General features: G+C 45.9%; 1 protein-coding gene across 1 annotated transcript in view; it reads left to right on the top strand.

Annotated features, from left to right (window-relative positions):
• LOC137536964 (zinc finger protein 605-like) overlaps positions 1–24991 on the top strand; it is a 37077-nt gene that overhangs the window by 7037 nt on the left and 5049 nt on the right. The window contains exons 5-8 of the mRNA XM_068259129.1: positions 3773–4309; positions 22115–22294; positions 22414–22511; positions 22621–22900. Of these exons, the coding sequence (XP_068115230.1) occupies positions 3773–4309; positions 22115–22294; positions 22414–22511; positions 22621–22900 (1095 nt within the window). The remainder of the gene's footprint in view (positions 1–3772; positions 4310–22114; positions 22295–22413; positions 22512–22620; positions 22901–24991) is intronic.

The following is a 24991-nucleotide window of genomic DNA, read 5'->3' as shown; positions in this document are numbered from 1 at the left end:
TAACCTGTCCTGTGGCAGCTATACACTGGCTAACCTGTCCTGTGGCAGCTATACACTGGCTAACCTGTCCTGTGGCAGCTATACACTTGCTAACCTGTCCTGTGGCAGCTATACACTTGCTAACCTGTCCTGTGGCAGCTATACACTGGCTAACCTGTCCTGTGGCAGCTATACACTGGCTAACCTGTCCTGTGGCACCTATATACTGGCTAACCTGTCCTGTGGCACCTATATAATGACTAACCTGTCCTGTGGCAGCTATACACTGGCTAACCTGTCCTGTGGCACCTATACACTGGCTAACCTGTCCTGTGGCACCTATATACTGGCTAACCTGTCCTGTGGCACCTATATACTGACTAACCTGTCCTGTGGCAGCTATACACTGGCTAACCTGTCCTGTGGCACCTATACACTGGCTAACCTGTCCTGTGGCACCTATATACTGGCTAACCTGTCCTGTGGCACCTATATACTGGCTAACCTGTTATGTGGCACCTATATACTGGCTAACCTGTCCTGTGGCACCTATATACTGGCTAACCTGTCCTGTGGCACCTATACACTGAATAACATGTACTGTGGCACCTATACACTGGCTAACCTATCCTGTGGCACCTATACACTGGCTAACCCGTCCTGTGGCACCTATAGCTGGCTGTATATCTATATGGAAACCACAGATATCTTAGTCGATCTGCCCGCTAGATGTATGTGCATTTTAAGTCCATCATGAATTTTTCTTTCCTAAAAAAAGTTTATTGCTATGTATTCAGCTTCACACAAGCAGGAAGTTACCTCCATGTATCACTTCAATCAGTGACTGAATATGGAAGTCCTGTTCCTATATAAGATTCCTAGTGGTTCTGGTTCTCCAAGACATTACTGGGTAAGGTTTAATACATTTTTTTAGCAGTAGCAGTGGTCAGCCACCGTGACAGATCTCGCCAAAAAGTAATTACCACTAACAAATGAGGAGGAGATACTGTACACCATATGAAAGGCCCATCTCTATTCCTCATTATAGCATCATAGTACCAACAAATGAGGAGGAGATACTGTACACCATATCAGGGCTGTGGAGTCGGTACGAAAATCCACCGACTCAGACTCCTCAGTTTAGAATTCCACCGACTCCTCGACTCCGACTCCTCTAATTTGCATATTACAATCTTGTTGATTGAAAGTATGTAACATGAAAGTCGTCTCTTAGCTGCCACCGCTTAGGAATTTTAAAAGACAACTGAAGTGAGAAGGATTTGGGGACTGCCATATTTATTCCCTTTAGTCCTAGACTAAAACTAGTCTTTGGTAAGAGTATTTGTAAAAGGTACAGGGCGTAACAAAGAACATCTATCAGGCCCTAGGCAATGTAACTGTGAGTACGTGTAAGAGTGATGTGCAGGTACTCTGCAGGAGAATGAGGCGATTCTTCCTCTATTACACATTCTTCATGCACAATCTGAACCAGGTTTATGGGTGATAGACAACACCTCTGTGTTCAATGTGCACAACATTCTCAGTGGATTCCCTGCAGCTCTGTGGGGAGTGCATATGTAGAGTATAGTACTACTGTGTAACAAAGTAAACCTGAGACAGATGAAATTAAAGTTTTATACATACCTGGGGCTTCCTCCAGCCCCCTTCAGGCTAATCAGTCCCTCGCTGTCCTCCTCCGCCACCTGCATCTTCTGCTATGAGTCCAGGTACTTGAGCCAGTCTGGCGTAGTGCGCATGCACACACTCCGCCAGGAGCGCACTACACCTGCGCAGCACTATTGCACAGGTGCAGAACGCTCCTGGCTGTGGAAGCGGCATGCTGCAGGACTGTGCTGACTGGCTGAATTACCAGGACTCATAGCAGAAGATCCAGGTGGTGAAGGTGGACAGCGAGGGACTGATTAGCCTAAAGGGGGTTGGAAGAAGCCCCAGGTATGTATAAAACTTTACTTTTCATCCTTCTCAGGTACCATTTTTAATTCGTAGTCACCAAACCAAATTTTAACAACATATCAAATTATTTGATTTCATGAGCAAAGAGAGTGCGTATATTTGCATTAATCAGAATCAACGCAGAATTATTTCCATCTCATTGACCATCTCTATTAGTGACACGGCTACACATCAGGCTTTATTCTTACAGCATAGATGTTATTTAATATATATAAGAGGTTCCTGTGTACACATCATATAGACAGTCACAATAAGATGTGTATATCTGACTTTAAAAATATGGGGACTGCTTTACTGAAGCAGCACAAGTAACTCATTTTGATTGGTTTATTTCATTTTTGTGGACTAAGCACAGCTATTACTGTATGTATAAATTATTTATGATGACTATCATCTGAGAAATAGAACATTTTATCATATTTTCTATTTGAATTACAGTTTAAATTCATTAAGAGTCGGAGTCGGTGCATTTTTTTCCGACTCCGACTCCAGGCACCCAAAATTGCCCCGACTCCACGACTCCGACTCCACAGCCCTGCATCATATGAAAGGCCCATCTCCATTCCTCAGTATAACATCATAGTGCCAACAAATGAGGGGGAGATACTGTACACCATATGAAAGGTTCATCTCCATTCCTCAGTGTAACATCATAGTGCCAACAAATGAGGAGATACAGTACACCATATGAAAGTCCCATCTCCATTCCTCAGTATAAAATCATAGCACCAACAAATGAGGAGGAGATACTGTACACCATATGAAAGGCCCATCTCCATTCCTCAGTATAACATCATAGTACAAACAAATGAGGAGGAGATACTGTACACCATATGAAAGGCCCATCTCCATTCCTCAGTATAACATCATAGCACTAACAAATGAGGAGGAGATATTGTACACCAAATGAAAGGCCCATCTCCATTCCTCAGTATAACACCCTAGCACCAACAAATGAGGAGATACTGTACACCATATGAAAGGCCCATCTCCATTCCTCAGTATAATATCATAGCACCAACAAATGAGGAGGAGATACTGTACACCATATGAAAGGCCCATCTCCATTCCTCAGTAGTACCAACAAATGAGGAGGAGATACTGTACACCATATGAAAGGCCCATCTCCATTCCTCAGTATAACATCATAATACCAACAAATTAGGAGGAGATACTGTACACCATATGAAAGGCCCATCTCCATTCCTCAGTATAACACCATAGCACCAACAAATGAGGAGGAGATACTATACACCATATGAAAGGCCCATCTCCATTCCTCAGTATAACATCATAGTACCAACAAATGAGGAGGAGATACTGTACACCATATGAAAGGCCCATCTCCATTCCTCAGTATAACATCATAGTACCAACAAATGAGGAGGAGATACTGTACACCATATGAAAGGCCCATCTCCATTCCTCAGTATAACATCATAATACCAACAAATTAGGAGGAGATACTGTACACCATATGAAAGGCCCATCTCCATTCCTCAGTATAACACCATAGCACCAACAAATGAGGAGGAGATACTATACACCATATGAAAGGCCCATCTCCATTCCTCAGTATAACATCATAGTACCAACAAATGAGGAGGAGATACTGTACATCATATGAAAGGCCCATCTCCATTCCTCAGTATAACATCATAGTGCCAACAAATGAGGAGGAGATACTGTACACCATATGAAAGGTCCATCTCCATTATATGACCTATGAATGACATCACTGTTCCACAATATCCCATAGCTAGTTTGTTTGTGCCACATCTATGACTATACGAAATATAACTGTATAATTTTCCTCCAGCAGGGGGAGACGGTGTTGTGAGCAATATAATGGAATCTCGTAGGTCACATCTGGATGATGTAGCAGAAGATAATGGTGTCACACAATGTTTTACAGAAGAAAATTTCATGTCTGGAAATACACAACACAGGGGTCAGAGTACAGATAGAGGAACAGATGCATCTAATCTAAAGGAATCTTCTTGTACATCACATCATGCCACACATACAGAATATCAAAGATCAGCATATCCTGAATGCAGCAAACCTGAAGCATCACTTTCTGCGCATCAGAAAAAACAGTCACCTAAGCCGCAATGGTCATGTTCAGAGTGTGGGAAATATTTCACTAAGAAATCAGTTCTTTATGTACATCAGAGAATTCACACAGGAGAGCGTCCTTTTTGCTGTTCAGAGTGTGGGAAATGTGTCAGTCGGAAGGGAGAGCTTCGGACACACATGAGAAGTCATACCGGAGAGCGTCCTTATGCCTGTTCAGAATGTGGGAAAAGTTTCATTCAGAAAGGAGATCTCCTTATACACCAAAGAGTTCACACAGGTGAGCGGCCTTATTCCTGTTCAGAGTGTGGGAAATCCTTCACACAAAAAGGAGATCTGCTAAGACATCAGAAAAACCACACAGGTGACCGTCCTTATTGCTGTTCAGAATGTGGGAAATGTTTCATTGAAAAAAGACATCTTCTTGCACACCAAAATACACACACAGGTGAGCGGCCTTTTTCATGTTCAGAGTGTGGGAAAAGTTTTCTTTGGAAATCAAATCTTGTTACACACCAAAAAATACACACAGGTGAGCGGCCTTATTCATGTTCGGAGTGTGGGAAATGTTTCTATGAGAAAGCTAAACTTGTTAGACATCAGAGCGTTCACACAGCCGATGGTCCTTTTTGCTGTTCAGTATGTGGGAAATGTTTTGGTCTGAAAGGATATTTTATTAGACATCAGAAAAATGCACACAGGTGAACACCCTTAGGCCTCTTTTCCACGGACTGTTGATAGGCAGTGAAATGCCTCTCAAAATCTCACAACTGCTCACTGAAGCCTGGTAACTGCTTGTTGCTGCCTGGTATCTGCTCACTGCTGCCTTGTAACTGATTGCCGAACACACAGTTCAACAGTCCGTGGAAAAGAGGCCTAAATCCTATTCAGAGTGTGGGAAATGTTATATTTACAAAGGTGATCTTCTTATACACCAAACAAAAGCATGCAGGTGAGCGTCCTTTTTCTTGTTTGGAGTGTGGGAAATGCTTCCTGTGTAAAGGAACAATATTTGTACATCAGAAAAGTCATACAGGGGACCGGCCGTATTCCTGTTCAGAGTGTGGGAAATGCTTCAATGAAAAAAGAAGCCTTCCTGCACACCAGAGAAGCCACCCAGGCGAGCATCCGTTTGTCTGTGAAGTTGCTGTAAAGGCTTCTGGATAGACTTACACTTAGCCGGATAATGGACTGTTTGCTGGAAACTGACCTGTTTATGGGTCCCATGTTATCTGTAGGATCTGTTCACGTCCATTTTGAATATTTCAGTTGTGGTAGCGGAATGCAAAGCTTCGCCTCAGGCTGGATTCACAACGGATGAGATGTACAAATCACTGTGGCTGTCCATATATCTGTGGTCTTCGCACTGGTAAAACCAGAAAAGGACACGCGGATATCGGGAGCCCAATCTAGTGTAATATCATTTTGTCATGGTAGATAAGTTAAGCTAATAAAATGGATACTCACAAAGGAGGGTTGCCACCAGATGCAGCCACTCATATAGACATGTGGAGAAGTACCGTCCCCACTCAGCCCATCAGATGTAGAGGTTTGGTCGCTCTCCAGAAAAAAATTGTACATCACAATAGAACTGTGCGGTACAGACCCTACAGGGTATTTTGGACTAGACAAAGGTGGGAGGGACCCAATGGGACAAAACCCAATCTAGAAAGATCTATATATAAAAAAAACTCACGAGGAGTGTATTTATAAAAAGATTTCTATAAACTTTATTTCATGAGCACTGTGACAACGCGTTTTTCAGCATCAGCTGCTTCTTCAGGTCAAGTATGTGCCTTAAAGATACAAATAAAAGGTAGCTCTCAGACCCAGAGAAACATAATGAAAGTAAAATTACAAAAAAGTGTATACAAAATGTATTTAAAATTACATAAACAAATGACTACATATTACATTCCAACATAATCGATTGGTTGGTTCATCAATGTGGATATAAATAAATAAAAGATCTTAACAACAACATCTCTAATGTTGGACATAAAATTAGAAATCATCTTTGAAATTCTTTAACCTCTTGAGGACCGTGGTGTTAAACCCCCCCTAGTGGCCAGGACATTTTTATTAAAATGGCCACTGCACTGCTCACGCCAATTGGCCTGGAGCAGTCGGCAAGTAGTTAAACAAATGACTACATATTATATTCCACCATAATCGATTGGTCAGATTAACCAATGTGGATATAAGCAAATAAAAGATCCTTTTAACAACATCTTCCATGTTAGATCCAATTTTAATAATATGATAAAATGCTAAAATTTCAAAAAAGCATAACTTTGTCAGAGGGTAATCTAACCCTTCAAACCGCAAACTATAACAATTATCACGTACATACATAAGTATAGCAAGACTCACAAAGTATACATAGATAAATACATGAGAAAGGTATTGTAAACAAAATAGGTGTATGGGCCCTTAAGATATTCTGTAGATGTACCATGTTAATAAGAATAAGCAGCGGAGGGAGGAAAGGGGAGTAGCCAATTGAGAATGGGGGTGGGGGGAAAGTGTATCAAGATAGCCCATTGTAAGAAACTTTCATTAAGTTTCTCTGGGTCTGAGAGCTACCTTTTACTTGTATCTTTAAGGCACATTTTTGACCTGAAGAAGCGTCTGATGCCGAGAAACGCGTTGTCACAGTGCTCATGAAATACAGTTTATAGAAATCTTTTTATAAATACACTCCTTGTGATATTTTTTATATATAGATCTTTCTAGATTGGGTTTTGTTCCCATTGGGCACCTCCCACCTTTATATATCTGTAGTGTCCATAGTAACAGACATGTCGTTGATACTATACCAGAAAACATGTGACTTTGCATTCAACGGCTATAACAGATAAGTGAAAAGCAGCACATGTGTGGATAAATCCTAGTTGCAGGGTTAAATAATTAACTTATCCAAGGTAATTCGTCCTGGCAGTTGATCGCTCTGACCCTCTGGGTATTGCAGCCGTGGCAAGTTTGTTTTTCAAATTTTGTCCGAGGCTCTGGCCACACCCATCTGTATTGCGGCCATGTTTCTGAAATCTGACGAAGCTCTTTGGAAACCTCCACCTGTGTTGCCATGGCCTGCACCCGGCCCGGCAGCCACCAATGAGGCTGAGGCTGCTGAGCTGGGGGCGAGCCATGGCAACACAGGTGTAGGTTTCCTAAGAGCTTCGTCAGATTTCAGAAACATGACCGCAATTGCGCACCCAAGGAGAGAGGTGGAGCGTCACCTGAGTCCCGATTATGTTTTATCAACTAAACATTTAACTCTGAATATTGCCCCCCCTCGAATTTGCAACATTAGTCTGACTGAAAGGCTCTGTTATTTTATACTGGAGGGTGTCTGATATCAGTTGTGCATCAGCTTAAAGAAAGGTGTGAACAAAAGCAACTAATCAGGCTTCAGAAGAATCCTGGTGGGCGGAGCACTAGCAGAACATTCATGCTGTGATTGGATGGAGAGAAGCTTTATTAATATTCACCTGTGAGGGATGCACAGAGCACCTAGTTAAAGGACAACTGAAGTGAGGGGCATATAGCATATTTATTTCCTTTTAAGCAATACCAGTTGCCTGGCTGTCCTGCTGATCTTCTGCCTCTAATACTTTTAGCCATAGAACCTTAACAAGCATGCACCAGACCAGGAGTTTCTGACATTATTGTCAGATCTGACCAGATCTGACCTGCATGCTTGTTTCTGGTGTTATTCAGGCACTATTGCAGCCAAATAGATCAGCAGGATGCCAGGCAACTGGTATTGTTAAAAGGAAAAAAATATGGCAGCCTCCATATACCTCTCACTTCAGTTTTTCAGAGAGAGATACTTGTGGTGAGTACACACCTTACATCAACTGCAAAAATAGTTACCATACATGATGGTGGTGCAGCATCCAGAGAATCAGTCCATCAATCAAATGTAAGAGAGAAAAACTGACTTACCTCCGCACCTCCATCATGACGTGTGCCTGATAAGTATCATTGTTGTTCACTTTTTTTCAACTGCATGTAATCATTTTACTGGATATCATTAAAAGTTGTTCGTTTTAAGGCTATGGTGAGCTACCTCTCACTTCAGTTGTCCTTTAACCTACCTGGCGTTTTGATTCCGCACGGCCGCGGGAGGGTTTTTTTTTTACCTAATTTTTTTTTCATGTAGGTAGCCTACTCTCCCTGCTCCCTGCTCTCTCCCTCCCACCCTTCCGATCGCTGCCGTCGTGAATACCTATCAGGAAATCCCGTTCTGAACGGGATTTCCTGCAGGACTTCCCCCGTCGCCATGGCGATGAACAGAATGACGTCGTGACGTCACAGGGAGACCCGATCCCCCCATAGCGCAGCCTGGCGGTGATTGGCCGGGCTACGCAAGGGGTCTGCGGGGGGCCCTCTTTCGCGGCGGATCAGTGCCAAACGGCGGCGATCGGGTAAGACACGCAGCTAGCAAAGTGCTAGCTGTGTGTATAAAAAAAAATGTATGCAAATCGGCCCACCAGGGCCTGAGCAATCCACCGCGGCGTTAATGGACGAGCTGATCTCGTCCGTAACGCCCAGGTGGTTAAGTTAGGGTGAATCACAATCACTAAACTGAAAGGAACTGAAAAGCATTGTTACCAAAAAGCAATGCAAGAAATTGGTGACTCGGCATTATCAGACTGGTCCGATCTGTACGTAATCCATATGCTGCACTGTACTAACTCCTAGCGGGTGCATATTTGTGTACTTTGTATCTGTAAATTCCTTTTTTTTAATAATGTATTTTTGTTATATAAAGTAAACTTTATTTAATAAGCCTTTTTTTTCCTCTATAAATATTTCTGCACTGAGGTATCGTTCTTTTATTAAAAACAATATATAAAAGAAAATGTGTTGAATCTCTGAATACTCGAACTAGGAATTAAAGAATTCCTGTTTACCTGAACCGCTGTATTCTGTGTAGAATTTGTGATATCGCTTCCTGCACTTCCTGAGGTGGTACAATCCGTTCCAGAACTCAAATCAGCAGCATCCTGTCAGGGTTCTCGCAACCTGTCTGGGTTCTATTGATCCCGTCACTGGTATCAAGGAGCAAGCAGCCCCAGGACGTGGGGTGTAAGCAGGCATGGGTCTTCCCCAGCGCATCCCATAAGGGATGATGGGCCATCACCCCCCAGTGGGTGGCGGACTACTTTGCTGCCTGGCGCCTGCCAGGTCACGACCCCCAGGACTACAGCACCAGTGACGGGAAGAACAGAGGATACCTGACGGGATAGGAGGGATCTCGAGTAGAGCGGACCATTGGGCCAAGACAGTCTAGCAGGACAGGACCTGCAGAACAGGTAGACCTAACCAATAGGGATCCCAGGAAGGATACAGACAGGCAGTAGTTCCCAGGATGGGATTGGACAGGCAGGATACACCCGGGGAGGGAGCTGACTGAGGGGCTCCCAGGAGGGCAGCGGATAAGCAGGGAGAATCCCAGGTAAGGAACTGACAGCTAGGATCCCAGGAGGGGTACCAACTGACAGGGTAATTCCTGGAGAAGCCTGATAGAGTACCTCAGGGAAGAGAGCTGACAGGCTAGGAACCCAGGAGGGTAACTGGCAGGCAAGGGGAAACACGGTGATGCTGCAGGTGACTGAAGAGCTCTCGGGGAGAGTTGGCAGACTGAGGGAAACCCAGGGATACTGCAGGTGACTGGAGAGCTCCCAGAGGGAACTGGGAGGCTGAAGGAATCCCAGGAATACTGCAGGGGACTGGAGAGCTCCAGTAGGGAGCTGGCAGGCTGAGGGAAACCAAGGTATACTGCAGGTGACTGGAGGGCTCCCAGAGGGAACTGGGAGGCTGAAAGAATCCCAGGAATACTGCAGGTGACTGGAGAGCTCCAGGAGGGAGCTGGCTGAGGGAAACCCAGGGTTGCAGCAGGTGGTAGGTGGAAGTTCCTAGAGGAGAACAGGCAGGCTGAGGGAATCCCCGGGAATGCCGAGGACAGGGAAGTGAGGCTGGAGACAGCAGGGATCCAGGGAAATGACTGCAGGGAGACGGACAGGGAACCAGGAATAACTGACAGGGAATTTAGGGATCCTGGTTAGGCAGGGCAGGATTGCAGGCATACAGGCCGGCAAGAGGGATTAGACAAGGGATCTTGGAAGGGAGATCCTGGTTGAGGGAAATCCAGTAAGGAGGACAAACAGGAAAGGGAAGAGGGAACAGTGGCGGAATGTTGTGGCTGTGACCAGGGATACAACAGCATCCATCTGTGACAGTGCAGGGTTTAAATACCCTGCCTCTCAATTAAAGGATACCACAACTGACATGTGGCATAATGAGATAGACATGGGTATGTACAGTGCCTAGCACACAAATAACTATGCTGTGTTCCTTTTTTTCTTTCTCTGCCTGAAAGAGGTAAATATCAAGTATGTAAGTGGCTGACTCAGACAGGAAGTGACTACAGTGATAAGAAATTCCAACTATAAAACACTTTCCTAGCAGAAAATGGCTTCTGAGAGCAAGAAAGAGATAAAAAAGGGGGAATTTCTTATCAGTGAGGGTCACACTGTAGTCACTTCCTGTCTGAGTCAGGACTGAGTCAGCCACTTACATACCTGATATTTACCTATTTCAGGCAGAGAAAGAAAAAAAGGAACACAGCATAGTTATTTGTGTGCTAGGCACTGTACATACCCATGTCTATCTCATTATGCCACATGTCAGTTGTGGTATCCTTTAAGCAGGGTGCAGTACTGCCTACCGCCACAGGGATAAACAGAGAGGAGGCGTGCGCGCGCCTAGCAACAGAGGATGCCAGACCTGGAAGCACATTGGGCTGGCGTCCTCCACCATGCTGGAGGACAGAAGACGTGAGGAGTTGCATGGGACTCAGCGGCTGGAGGGCTGCGATCATTGCCCTCCACTGCTCTGACAAGAGAGCCAGCGCAGGAGTGAGAAGAGGCAAGTGGCACAAACTATCGTGACACAACTGTTGCTACAATTTGTGATTTTTTTCTTTGTGTGTGTTGGCAACTGTCTGTGTAAAAAGGTAATAGACAATGGGCCGTCATCCCTAGCAGACGATGGACTACTTTGCTGCCTGGTGCCCACCAGGTCACGACCCCTAGGGCTGGCCCACCAGTGATGAGGAAAATAGGAGAGGTGGTTCCTGCAAACAGCTTGAATCACTGACAGGCGCTAAGCCGGTTAGTGAGCCTAAAGACATAGTGGACGCAAACCACGGAGTTAAGTGGTTTGCGCCCATACATCGCGCACAGCCCAGAGCAGTGCACATGCAGCCGGTAATAGTGCGCAGTGCAATGATAACGTTGCACCTGCTGCCCTGTGAACAAAAACGGCACATCGGCTGCCCTGAAGCGGCGCACTAATGCGCCATTTTGGGGGAACCCGATGCGCCATTGTTTACAGGGCAGTGGGTGTGACGTTATCGTCGCACCGCGCACTATTACCGGCTGCGCGCCACTTCCCTGGGCTGTGCACGATGTAGCTTTGTGGAGCTATTAGTGCCCGCAAAGTTACTTTTCAGGCACTAAGTTGCTGTTCACTCCGGTGCTATCAATTAGCGCCGGTTAGTGAATCAAGCCCAATAAGGGAAAGAGTGGACTAAAGTGACAGACCAGACTTACTGGACTGATGTAACAGGACTGACCAGGGCCGGATTTCAGGAGCCTGTAGGAAGAGGCATTCTGGCGCCCTAAACACAGGCCACATCCCCAACCCTGGCCTGCATGCAGGCCGTCAAATTGCTTTGGGGTGGGACCACAGGCTGGCAACTGAACTGTGTGCAGCTGGGAGACGCGATCATGGGCGGGCTGTGGTCGTGACAGCGGTCGCACTCCCAGCTTTTGTATTGCAAAATAGGGAAGTTCAGACACCCGCCTTTGCAGTATAAAACGCTTGTAGGCATGTGCCTACAGTGCCCTGCTTAATCCGGGTCTGAACCAGACAGATGATGGGAATGACAAATTACTGGACTGACAGGTAGCACGTGACAGGACTGACGTGGGTAACTGCACTGAGAGGACTGACTGTGCAGTGAGTGAACTGAGCGGAAAGATGGGACAAGAGGACTGTGACAGTCACAGATGGCGTGGCAACATGCCGCAGCTGCTGGGATGGAACATCACTAAGCAGTGATTGGCCATGGTTAAAATACCCTGGCCTTCGCACCTGTGTTGTAGTGTCCCCCCACCACTGCTACAAGGCTGGGGGAAAGACGCGAGCCATGCCACCCTGGGTGACTCCCAGTAGTGGCGTTCTAGAAGGCCAGCCTAGGACCAGCGAGAATAACCGCTCCATAATTGAACTGGAGATAACATTTTGCAGCTTGCTAGTATGTTACTGTAAATTTTTAAAAAGATCTGTGAGTGATGTAAATTTAACTTGTATCTATAGCATGTTTCTGAGCATGGTGTCAGTGATGGAAGAGACCATCAGGTCTGTAGGGGAGGCAGTGTTCTTAGTTGCATTCTGTAGCTCTCTGCCATGGCTACACATCTACTCCTAACAGCTAAAAGAAGGCCAGGTTTATGCGGTCAGGATGCCTCGCTGCAGCATGTTACATTTTCCAGCAGATGCCGTGCCCTCTTCCTGCACCAAGAGCAGCCACAGAGTCTGAGCTGAACATGCTCTCTGATCCATGGAGGAAGGAGAGCCAGGACTGGCCCTACCATGAAGCAACCTAATCACATAATTCAGGGTAGCAAGCTATAGGGTTCAGCGCAAGAAGCAGAAAGTGTCTTACTGCCCAGGAGAGTGAGGACGTCCGAGAGAGAAAGAGAAGTCAAGCTGTGAGGGGAGAGCAGTGTCAGTGTGGTGGAAGGAGAGGAGGCAGTGCCAATGTGGAACCGTTTGCCCTCCTGCTTGTGAAGGAGCACAGAAAGCAACAAAAAGGTTTTTAGGAAGAGGATTCTGGAGGACACGGCCAACAGATGAGATATCCACCCACCAGCACTGACAGAAGGACACGTGCTTACAGCAGGACCCAGGAGCGTGAGTAGTTAGTTGTCTCTCCTCTACTGGCCCAGTGTTTTCTTGCTTGCTGGTGGCTTCAAAGGCATTTTATTGATACTTTGTGAAAAAATATTACCTAGGAGAAAAAGGGAATTGGATCAGGCCCAGAGAGAGAGGGTGAGCGAAGGGCAGGCAGGGTGGTTGACCAAGACACCAACAGCAGCATTCATTATGTCTTGTGCACCTTGTGGTGGTGAAGACGGCTGTCAGATGGTTTGCATGATCTGACTGAGGTCTGAGTGAGTGACTGTCACCTCCCCATACACTAAGCAGTGAGATGAGCTGCATTTTCTATGTGGGCTAATTGCTGAATTGTTAGGGTGATAGCCCCATTTCTTTTTTGGGGTGATTGCCATATTTCATATGTGGAGTGATTGCTACACTTCATATGTGGAGTATTATCTGCAAGTGAGATTTGGGGTTATTGCTGCATTTTCTATGTGGGGTGCTTGCCGCACTTCATATGTGGGATAACTAAGGCACTTCATACATGTAGTGATTTGCACACATCATATGTGTAGTGATTGCTGCACTTCATATGTGGGATTATTGCAGCACTTCATAAGTGGGGTGACTGCCACACTTCACATGTCAAGTGATTTCCGAACAGTGCAGGTTTTACATCCCACTTTATAACACAAACACTGAAACCACAAAGTCTTCTTTCTTCGGGTAGAGCATAGTGGGGTAACCAGCCCTGAGGAGAGCATGAGGATGAATTATTTCAGAAATAATTGCCATGTCCTACCCTGATGGTCCAGCAGTAAAGCCTTATGTCAGCATGACAGGAACTCTTGTCAGCTCCTTCATTAGCCTGTTCAGAGGGAACATCTGTGTATTCCTGGGAGATAAGTGCAGAATGCAGATAATAAAAATTGAAGTGAAGAAGATATAAGATTACACCCAAAAACAGTGGGATGTGGTATGTAAATAATTGACTAGTGTGATATAAATACTTAATACCCAACAGCTAGTTCATATAAGATTACATTTCTAACTTGGATTAAAAGAAGAGGGGAAATAAATAATTGTAGAATTAACAAAAGGGGGTGCCACACTGAAGTCATGTTGGCTGCAGTTCCGCCATTGTCCATGTGGTGGCAGGCTCATATAATTTTAAATGGAACGCAAAAATAGGAAGTTATGGAGCAAAGGCAGGAAGTTGAATTTAAAAGGGAAGAGGACGAGAGACATTGCAAGGACTGCCAACAGAGCTGCGGAGGTGAGATATAATTTTAAATTTACATCCAGGCAGTAACCTCCACTCGCTCCGTGACCTCTCTCCCGTCACCACAAGCTGCTACTATTTATACAGAGATCATCAATCCCTTCCCATCAGTCTGTACCAGAGAACAGGATCGGTGTTCCAACTAACTAGCATACATTGACAGAATAGCATACATTTAAAGTGATATACCCCTTGTTAGTAGAATCAGTGTCCCCTTGCCCGCTCGCTTCGCTCGTTGGGCTGCGGGCTCGGTCCTCGCTTCGCTCGGACAACTTTTTATTCCAACTCTATGTCCACTTGGATAGTGGAGATTGCACACCAGCACACAGGCAGCTAACTGGGGTTGAAAAGGTTAATGCTGCTGATGGGTATTATGGGGTTAATGTATGCCCTGCATGACTTTGCACATGCTCAGTAGCATTTGTATGCTATTCTGTCGGGTATGCTAAAATGTTGGAATACCTGTGTTCCAACATTTTAGCATACCCGACAGAATAGCATACAAATGCTACTGAGCATGTGCAAAGTGATGCAGGTCATTCTTTAACCCCATAATGCCCATCAGCAGCATTAACCTTGCGAACACCGGTCCTAAACTTTTTGCTGCCTGAGGCAAACTTGTGAGGAAGCGCCCCCCGCCAATTTTCATCGCACATTACAGATGAGGTGCGACCAAGAGAAAAACACCCTCAGTATGGGTAGGCAGGTATCCAGGTAAAAGTGCCCCCTGTATAGGTAGCCAGTATAGTTGCCCCAGCATAGGTAGCTAATATAGTTGCCCCCAATATAGGTGCGACAATCCAGCCCCGCGATACCGTCGAGATCTGCTCCCGTTAGCGTACGCAGGAAGTACGGGCGCAGACGGACAACGAGACTGGTTGCTGGATCGTCGGAGGGAAGAAAGCAAAGGAAAAGGCGACAGAGCGTGCCAATCCCGTCTAATCTGCTCCCGTTAGCATACGCAGGAAGTACGGTGAACAGACTGACAATAAAGATTGGTCGCGCAGCTGCCGACAATATGTAATGGGACAAACATCCACCAATCCCGTATTACTAGGCCACTGTTGCCATGCAGGTCTCATGCACTAGAGACTGCTGGAGGCAAATTCACTGTGTGCGTAGTAAACGGTTAAGATCGGTTGGAGGTGCCCATACATGTACAATCCGGATTGTATATACAATCGGTAAACTCAAAAATATTGATTTCGCGCTGGAAATCGGGTAAGTACACTGCCACCACTCTCTCAGTTCAGGGAGGAAAGAGACTCCCGCAGTCACAATACGGTAGCCAGCCCAATCACGTTCAACACGCTCCAATCACCGTTCGGGGAATAGTCACTTCCGACGGCTTAAAGACTGTGAGCAATGTGACGTTAAAGAAAGGTTACTGGGTCCCTATATGCTACAATCTCGAATTGTGTTTACAATTGAGAAACAAAAGTTATCGATTTTGCACAGGAAATCTGGTACTAGCTAATCCTAGAAGGAAGAAACGGTTATTTACAACCTAGCTAGCAAATCAACAATCTATAAGCAAATCATAAAACAATGCGGTAGTATGACTGACTCTTCAGAGGGCAGATTCGTTATAGCAGCAATCAGATGACCAGAAAAGGCACACAACTGAACGATAAAAATCGTTAGTTTATTTCTAAACTACATACACACAGCTTATTTTAGAACAGATTGATTGACAGAGAGAAGAGAGGAAAAGGAACAGAATGTCTTAATATACAGTTCAAATACCGTTATTGGTAGTCCGTGCGGCAATCGCAAGTCTTTGGCAAAAGTCCCAAAATGGCGGTTGCCATGCGGCCAACAGGCCTTTGTGAGAATTTCCAAGATGGAGGTTTTGGCCCGTGTCCTTGCGGGCTGCCAGGATGTTACTAGGCACCAGATGGAAGGTAAAGGACCCAGAGCTTTCTGGGCTCGCAGTGGTTATAGCCCCCACTCCAGCAAGGAGGGGTTAGGGGGCATGGATCACACACCTCTTTGCAGCAGGAGGTCTCTGCCCCTCTCATAGAGACAAGAATTTACCTGAATCATGATAAGTGTGCTCATCTGCAAACCGTACAAGTTATGTTAAATCTAATAACATTTTTAGGTTTGTCAGAATTTATCAAGAACGTTGATCCCAAACTTGGGGGGTTTAGAGTGAACGGTGACCCCAAAGTGCATATCTCTGCTTTGGCAGGGCTTACCTTGCATTCAGAAACATCCAATCATGTGGTTGATTCCGAATTTCAGAATAAGCGGGTTCTAAAGGCCGTGGCCTATTTGGGAAGTCATCTTTATGATAAAAGATGGATTTCATATTTGTGAGGTCACAGATAGGTTTCCTACTAGTCGCTGAGAAAGCCAGCTGTAGTCTCTAAGTGGCTTCTGCAGGATGTTAGCAGGACCTCCTGTGGCTGCTCTTTTCATGTACGGAGCTGAGAAGCCACCAAGTCTGGGTTAGGCAGTGGAGGTGTGAGATTTCCCTCTTTCTGCCTGGTTGGGGGTCCTTGAATGCCCAGGACCCTTGGTCACATGGAGGTGCGGAAAAACTAGGTAACAAGAGCATTTGCTACAGTTGACCAGGGAGAGGAACTGTTAACCCCTGGCTTCCCTGATTTTTTTTGTAAACCAAGCCTTTCCCTCTGCTGTCACTTTTTAACCACTTGAGGACCCACCCTTTACCCCCCCTTAACGACCAGCGCTGTTGTAGCTGATCTGTGCTGGGTGGGCTCTGCAGCCCCCAGCACAGATCAGCGTGCAGGCAGAGCGACCAGATCGCCCCCCTTTTTTCCCCACTAGGGGGATGATGTGCTGGGGGGGTCTGATCGCTCCTGCCTGCGGGTGTTGCGGGGGGGGGCACCTCAAAGCCCCCCTCCGCGGCGAAATCCTCCCACTCCCTCTCCTACCTGGCCCCCCCTGGAGATCCGGGCTGCACAGGACGCTATCCGTCCTGTGCAGCCAGTGACGGGACGTCCCCTGTCACATGGCGGCGATCCCCGGCCGCTGATTGGCCGGGGATCGCCGATCTGCCTTACGGCGCTGCTGCGCAGCAGCGCCGTACAAATGTAAACAAAGCGGATTATTTCCGCTTGTGTTTACATTTAGCCTGCGAGCCGCCATCGGCGGCCCGCAGGCTATTCACGGAGCCCCCCGCCGTGAATTGACAGGAAGCAGCCGCTCGCACGAGCGGCTGCTTCCTGATTAATCAGCCTGCAGCTGGCGACGCAATACTGCATCGCTGGTCCTGCAGCTGCCACTTTGCCGACGCGCGGTATGAGTGCGCGGTCGGCAAGTGGTTAATAGTGGCGACAGGGAATATTTTATAAGGCTCTAACTACTTTTTTAGGACGAATAAACGTTGATTCGTCACAATAGGTAGTCAGTATAGTAATCCAAGTGTAGTAGTATAGTTGCCCTCAGTATAGGTAGCTAGTATAGTTGCCCCCAGTATAGGTAGCTAGTATCGTTTCCCCCAGTATAGGTAGTATAATTGCCCTGACCCCCTCAGTCACTGACTACCAAGTCACCCCAGGCCTGAATGTTGTCACTCTCACAGTCACTCCTCCTCCAGCCACCATCCTGATCCTCCCTGCGGCTGCGTTGCTGCAAACATTATGCCTGATTGACAGAAGTCACAGCACAGCAGTGGTGTCACTAGCATTGGTGTCACCTGGTGCTGTAACTCGTGGTGCCACCCTGTCCCCCTCGGCTTTACAATAGCCCCTGTGACTACTGCGACAATGAGGGCCCAGCTAGGAGTAACAGCTGTACATACTGAAAGCAACAGAGATCAGCACACACTGCAGCTAGTTTCGGATCAATACAGGCATAGAGTAACAACTCATACTGTACATACTGGAGGCAACAGAGATCGCACACACTGCAGCTGGTTTCGGATCAATACAGGCACAGAGTAACAACTTATATTGTACATACTGGAGGTAGCAGAGATCAGCACACACTGCTGCTAATTTCCTATCAGTACAGGCGCAGTGTAACAGCTTATACTGTACATACTGGAAGTAGCAGAGATCAGCACACACTGCCTGCAGCTACTTTACTATCGATATAGGCATATAGTAAAGATGCATTCTGCTGATGCAAACTGCTGATTTGAAAATTAAAAAAAAGTTTTTTCAGTGTTTACTATATACAGGATCTTCTCAAAAAATTAGCATATTATGACAAAGTTCATTATTTTCTGTAATGTACTGATAAACATTAGACTTTCATATATTTTAGATTCAAATGCACACAACTGAAGTAGTTCAAGCCTTTTATTGTTTTAAAATTGGTGATTTTGGCATACAGCTCATGAAAACCCAAATTTCCTATCTCAAAAAATTAGCATATTTCATCCGACCAATAAAAGAAAAGTGTTTTTAAAACAAAAAGAGTCAACCTTCAAATAATTATGTTCAGTTATGCACTCAATACTTGGTCGGGAATCCTTTTGCAGAAATGACTGCTTCAATGCGGCGTGGCATGGAGGCAATCAGCCTGTGGCACTGCTCAGGTGTTATGGAGGCCTAGGATGCTTTGATAGCGGCCTTAAGCTAATCCAGAGTGTTGGGTCTTGCGTCTCTCAACTTTCTCTTCACAATATCCCACAGATTCTCTATGGGGTTCAGGTCAGGAGAGTTGACAGGCCAATTGAGCACAGTAATACCATGGTCAGTAAACCATTTACCAGTGGTTTTGTCAATGTGAGCAGGTGCCAGGTCGTGCTGAAAAATGAAATCTTCATCTCCATAAAGCTTTTCAGCAGATGGAAGCATGAACCCACTTTTGAACCAGGAACAGTGGCAGAAGCGCCTGACCTGGGCTACAGAGAAGCAGCACTGGACTGTTGCTCAGTGGTCCAAAAGTACTTTTTTTCGGATGAAAGCAACTTTTGCATGTCATTCGAAAATCAAGGTGCCAGAGTCTGGAGGAAGACTGAGGAGAGGGAAATGCCAAAATGCCTGAAGTCCAGTGTCAAGTACCTACAGTCAGTGATGGTCTGGGGTGCCATGTCAGCTGCTGGTGTTGGTCCACTGTGTTTTATCAAGAGCAGGGTCAATGCAGCTAGCTATCAGAAGATTTTGGAGCACTTCATGCTTCCATCTGCTGAAAAGCTTTATGGAGATGAAGATTTCATTTTTCAGCACGACCTGGCACCTGCTCACAGTGCCAAAACCACTGGTAAATGGTTTACTGACCATGGTATTACTGTGCTCAATTGGCCTGCCAACTCTCCTGACCTGAACCCCATAGAGAATCTGTGGAAGATTGTGAAGAGAAAGTTGAGAGATGCAAGACCCAACACTCTGGATGAGCTTAAGGTCACTATCGAAGCATCCTGGGCCTCCATAACACCTCAGCAGTGCCACAGGCTGATTCCCTTCATGCCACGCCGCATTGAAGCAGTCATTTCTGCAAAAGGATTCCCGACCAAGTATTGAGTGCATAACTGAACATAATTATTTGAAGGTTGACTTTTTAAAAAAAAAAAAACACTTTTCTTTTATTGGTCGGATGAAATATGCTAATTTTTTGAGATCGGAATTTTGGGTTTTCATGAGCTGTATGCCAAAATCATCAATATTAAAACAATAAAAGGCTTGATCTACTTCAGTTGTGTGTATTTGAATCTAAAATATAAGAAAGTCTAATGTTTATTAGTACATTACAGAAAATAATGAACTTTATCACAATATGCTTATTTTTTGAGAAGATCCTGTACATGGGTGTCCCACTCAGGAAGAGGAAATTTCTGGGGTCATAGCATGATGTTGATAAACAGTCAGGCAGTTTATCAATATCATGCCATGATGTATGACTCCAGAAATTTCCACCACCCATGTATATAGATCACCTATAGGAGAAAAACTGCAGAAAGAAACTGCAAGTTTTATTTTCAAATTAGTGAAAATCAGTTCAGCAGCAATGCTGCACGAGGATTGTTGCTGCATGCATCACAGGACAGTCAGTGTCACAGACAGTACCCCTATTTTTCTCAAAGGACAGCCGTTTAGGTCCAGGATAAGTCTCTCCTCGTCACAGTGTTACTGCCTCATAACTTCATCCTCATCCCATTGACTGGCAGCCCGTGTGTTATCTTTTCTCCCCTGCACGTGCAGCCTAGCCACCTGCCCACCTCTCTCTGCTTTCTCATCGCGTCAAAGGGGATGCAGGGAGCATCGTCTGGTAAGCCTCAAAGGTCAAGGGGGTCAGCAGCGTCCATCTTCATGCCCGAATTCCTGGTTTGACTGACTGGGAGCTGGGCTAGAAGCAGGTCTACACAAAGTTAAAAGCTTCGCCTGTGGCTGCTTAGAGTTTGGAGAGAGCAGAGAGCTGTGGGCTAGAGCTTTCCCAGCTGCCTATTGGCTGGGCCGCTGCCAGGGGGCAGACTCAGAGGGGGAGTGTATGGGAGGCATGAGCATGTGGGGATCGGAAGCTGCTCACGGGAGAAAAATTATGGGTCACCATTGCATCATCGTCAGGTGCGGCAGAGGCCAAGGGGTGTCATGGTGTCCAAGCAAGCAGCGGTAATCCGAGAGTCGGCCAGATGCACTCTATACTTCCTGCTTCTGGCCTGGCGCCGCCCCCCCACTTCTTCCGCCTGAGGAAGCAGCATCACCCCGCTTCATGGGCGGACCGGCTCTGCCAGAGAAGTTACACTCCAATGTCCTCAGCGTACTCACACACTATTATTATATGATATATTCCACAGCTCTGTACAGAGATCACTGATCCCGTCCCCTCATCTCTGCACCACAGGGGCTTACACTCTAATGTCCTCTCCACTGCCACAGACTATTATTATTATTTAGATAGCTCTGCCATATTCCACACAGTACTGTACAGAGATCACTCAATCATTCCCATCAGTCTCTGCACCAGAGGAGCTTACACTGTAATGTCCTCACCACAGTCACACACTACTATTATTATTATTATACATTTATATAGAGCTGACATATTCCACAGCGCTGTTCAGAGATCACTGAGCCATTCCCATCAGCCTCTGCACCAGAGGAGCTTACACTCTAATGCGCGCAACACAGTTACATGCTATTATTATTATTATTATAATAATACATTTATATAGCTCTGACATATTCCACAGTGCTGTACAGAGATAACAGATCCAATCCCATCAGTCTCTGCACCAGAGCAGCTTACACTCTGTCAGTTGACCCCCATAAGCCCAACTACAGATTTAGTTTTCAGTTTATCAGTTGAAAAAGCTGTCTCCAGCCCCCTCCCCCGTTTGAATACAATTACATGCCCCCCTGCCAGGTAATCGTGATTGGGCAGGGGCGGTGTTGTGCTGACAGCTTAGCCTCAGTCCATAGATGCAGGCTGAGCAAGGCTGGGGATTACTAGTGGCGAGTGGCGCCCACTATATGGCGGCCATCATATCGAATGCCTGGCGGCTGCACTTCACTACTGTTCGGGGCACTCCTGCTGGGCACCCCAGAGATGACATATGGGGCACCCAAGCCAGGCACGTGGTAGCACTCAGGCGGTGATTTAAAACAGCCGGGCAGCCCGCCCACCTAATTACTCCTGGGGAGAACCCTGATAGTTCTGAAAAAATAGTAGACCCGTCTTCAGATCAGAACATTGAGACTTTATTATGCAGAACACATTTTGTGAAAGGGAGACACACTTCTCCAGGTCAACTGTGCTAGCAAGCACTTTGCAAACATACTATAATAAAGTACAAGTAAAGAAACATATATGATGATAGAAATATGTCAACTGAACATGTGGTTTGGGGGTGATGGTCCATCTACCTGCTGAAGTATTCTGTACTTTATTACAAACCCTGTCCCTGTTCCATGTCTCGCTGTGCCATTGCAGGAGGAGGGGATCTGGAAGGAGAGAAGGATCAGAACAAGAACATGGTAAGGAAGGATGCGAAGGGCTGTAAGGTAGAGAAGAAAGAGGAAGATGTGGTGGAGGAGGGGCAGTGTATAGAAGCACACAAGGAGCTCTACAAGGACACCATGATGGAGAATCAGCCGCCCCTCACATCACCGGGTAAGAGGAGACTTTCATTTCTTGTAAAGGAGAGAGCAATACGGAGGGTTCACCTAGATCCCCCATCATGTGATAAATACATATCAACAATGTATTCAGTCAGTATGTGTTTCCTACAGATGGATCCAGTAACGGAAACCCACCAGAGAGATGTACAGGTCCTCTTTATTCCCATGATTGTCCACAGGAAGATCTCACCACCCCTCACCATTATCAGGTAGGTGGAACTTGATATCTAGAGCTAGAAGTTACTTCAGACAATCGGAGGTTATGTTCTTCTTCACCTGGAAGATTTTATTTTCAGCTTTACTATTTTGTGTATTTAGGCAGAAGAGCTGAGATACGTGAAGCCTGAGGAAGAAGAGACATATGTGAGGGGTGGTCAGCAGTCTATGGAGGAGGGGGACACGATGAGAACAATTAAAGAGGAAGAAGAGGAGATCTATGAGGGTTATGATCAGCAGTCTATGGAGGAGGGTGACATCATGACGTTAATTATAAAGGAAGAAGAAGAAGAGACATATGTGATGAGTGATCAGCAGTCTACAGAGGAGGCCGACGGCATGAGGACAGTTAAAGAGGAAGAAGAAGACCTAAAAAACTGGGGTAAATCTCATTTTCTAAAATGTATTATCTCTCAAATATGTGCACACTGGACAATGTACTGGTGACATTAAGTCAATGACTGAGGAAGGTTGCTGTAAAGGAATGTCACCTGTGAGGGATCATTACCTGATCTCTCAGGTGATAGTGCAGGGCCAACACTACACACTTATCGCTAGTGGCATGTTCTGTTGCTAAGCGGGTGGTTGGAAGGTAGGTTTGGCATACAATTGACGTCATGCGGTGATGAGGTGAGTGGAAACATAATGCACTCAGCCAGTGATCTGCCGACTCGTGGACACTAGAGGCTGGGTCTGCCTATACTGCCAAACCTCTGTTGCTATCCAGATCCCCCCTAAGTTCCCCCTGTGCTCTGCTCTCCCCCATAAATCACAGCCGCACTGTTGACATGCAGCGTGTCACAGCGAGCTGTGTTTACCTTTGTACTGTCAGTCTCGGCTCTCCCCCCGCCTCCTGCATAGCTCTGGTCCCCGCCCGCATCCCTTCCCTCCAATCAGCGGGGAGGGAAGGGAAGCAGGCAGGGACCGGAGCTATGCAGGAGGCGGGGGGAGTGCCGAGACTGACAGTACAAAGGTAAACACAGCTCGCTGTGACACGCTGCATGTCGACAGCGCGGCTGTGATTTATGCTGCATAGCAGAGCGCGCGGGGGGGGGGGGGGGGGGGAGGGGTTGGGGGGGCTTAAGGGGATCTGGATAGCAACAGAGGCTGGGCAGTATAGGCAGACCCAGCCTCTGTATGCGGATAGCATTGTCAGAACCCCACCTCGGGTTCTCTTTAAATATCTAGACGTACATTAAGAAATACTAGAATATATAGTATTTCTGAGGTGGATGTGTTAGCCATTAACGTCATGGTGAACTAAGGCCACTAAGACTAAGACCACCACTGCAGTTGGCTAAAGAGAACTAAAAAGCCCCACTACTGAAAATAATATGCTAAGTACAATATTGCCTTTTTAAAACAAAAGGCATTTGTTAGTATTCAGTCTAAAAACAACTCTACAGGGAAAAAAAAAGCTATGGCAAGTACAATTTTCCCATTGTTGTCCAACATGGCCCCCAGCATGAGAATACACTGGCGTACTATATGGGAAACGTCAGGTTTAAATAGCCCCACCCTCCCCTTGGCTCTCCTTTTTCATTTTTTCCAACCAACCAGGAGGAGAGCAGTGTTGCTGCAGATGTGGGAAGGAGAGCAAACGTCCAGAAGTCACATATGAGCCATGACATTTACTATTTGGAACCAACTTAGAGTAAATGCAGGCTAGGTCAAATGTGAAAGGGAAAATATATCACAAATAAGGAAGAAAATGACATTGCAAAGATTTTTTTTTTAAAGAATAAAGTTTAAAGGTTTTGATCCAAAGAAAAGATGGTCTTGATTGGCTTGATTCAATAAGACAAATAGCATGCCTTATCAAAGTTAGCACGCCTTATCAAAGTTAACACAACTTATTGGAGTAGCACTACGAACCTGCAGGGGCTCAGGGCAGGACGAGTGGAGCTCTCGTCATTGCCAATTAGCAGACATACGTTCGCTACTCTGATAAGGCGTGTTAACTTTGATAAGGTGTGCTAACTTTGATAAGGCATGCTATTTGTCTTAGTGAATCAAGCCCTAAGTGTGCCCATACTGTATGTTACTTAATATTCTGGCCTGATCAAAACAAATTGCTGTTAGGTTGTGGGCAGGCAATAAATCCTTCTCTGATCAGATTCAATCACAGAAGGATCTATCCAATGGTCAATCTGGCCATACATCAGCCGCCAATCAGTAATCCTAAAGAAGATAAATGACTGGCAGCTTCTGGTCGGGAAGATTTTACTACATTGTTTACCATAGTAGTGCAAGAACGTGGGAAGTCTCTTGTTTTTGGAGGAGGTTTTAGAGGGCATTTTCTTCATGGAGACAAATAAAAGGTTTGTCAATGTTCAAGTTATCCTCTATTTGCTTCAGAAAGGAGTAGATAAAGAACATGCCACCGGTATTCTGAGTTCAGGTGGCCACCCTTTCTACTTTTCTAGATATCAAGCTGGATATGGATGATTTGATTACAAGATTCCTCAGATCA

This window comes from Hyperolius riggenbachi, chromosome 10 (assembly GCF_040937935.1).
Source record: "Hyperolius riggenbachi isolate aHypRig1 chromosome 10, aHypRig1.pri, whole genome shotgun sequence".
In the NCBI taxonomy this organism is placed as follows: domain Eukaryota; kingdom Metazoa; phylum Chordata; class Amphibia; order Anura; family Hyperoliidae; genus Hyperolius; species Hyperolius riggenbachi.
The sequence above is the reverse complement of the archived record's forward strand: the minus strand, read 5'-3'. Positions and strand labels throughout refer to the sequence as shown.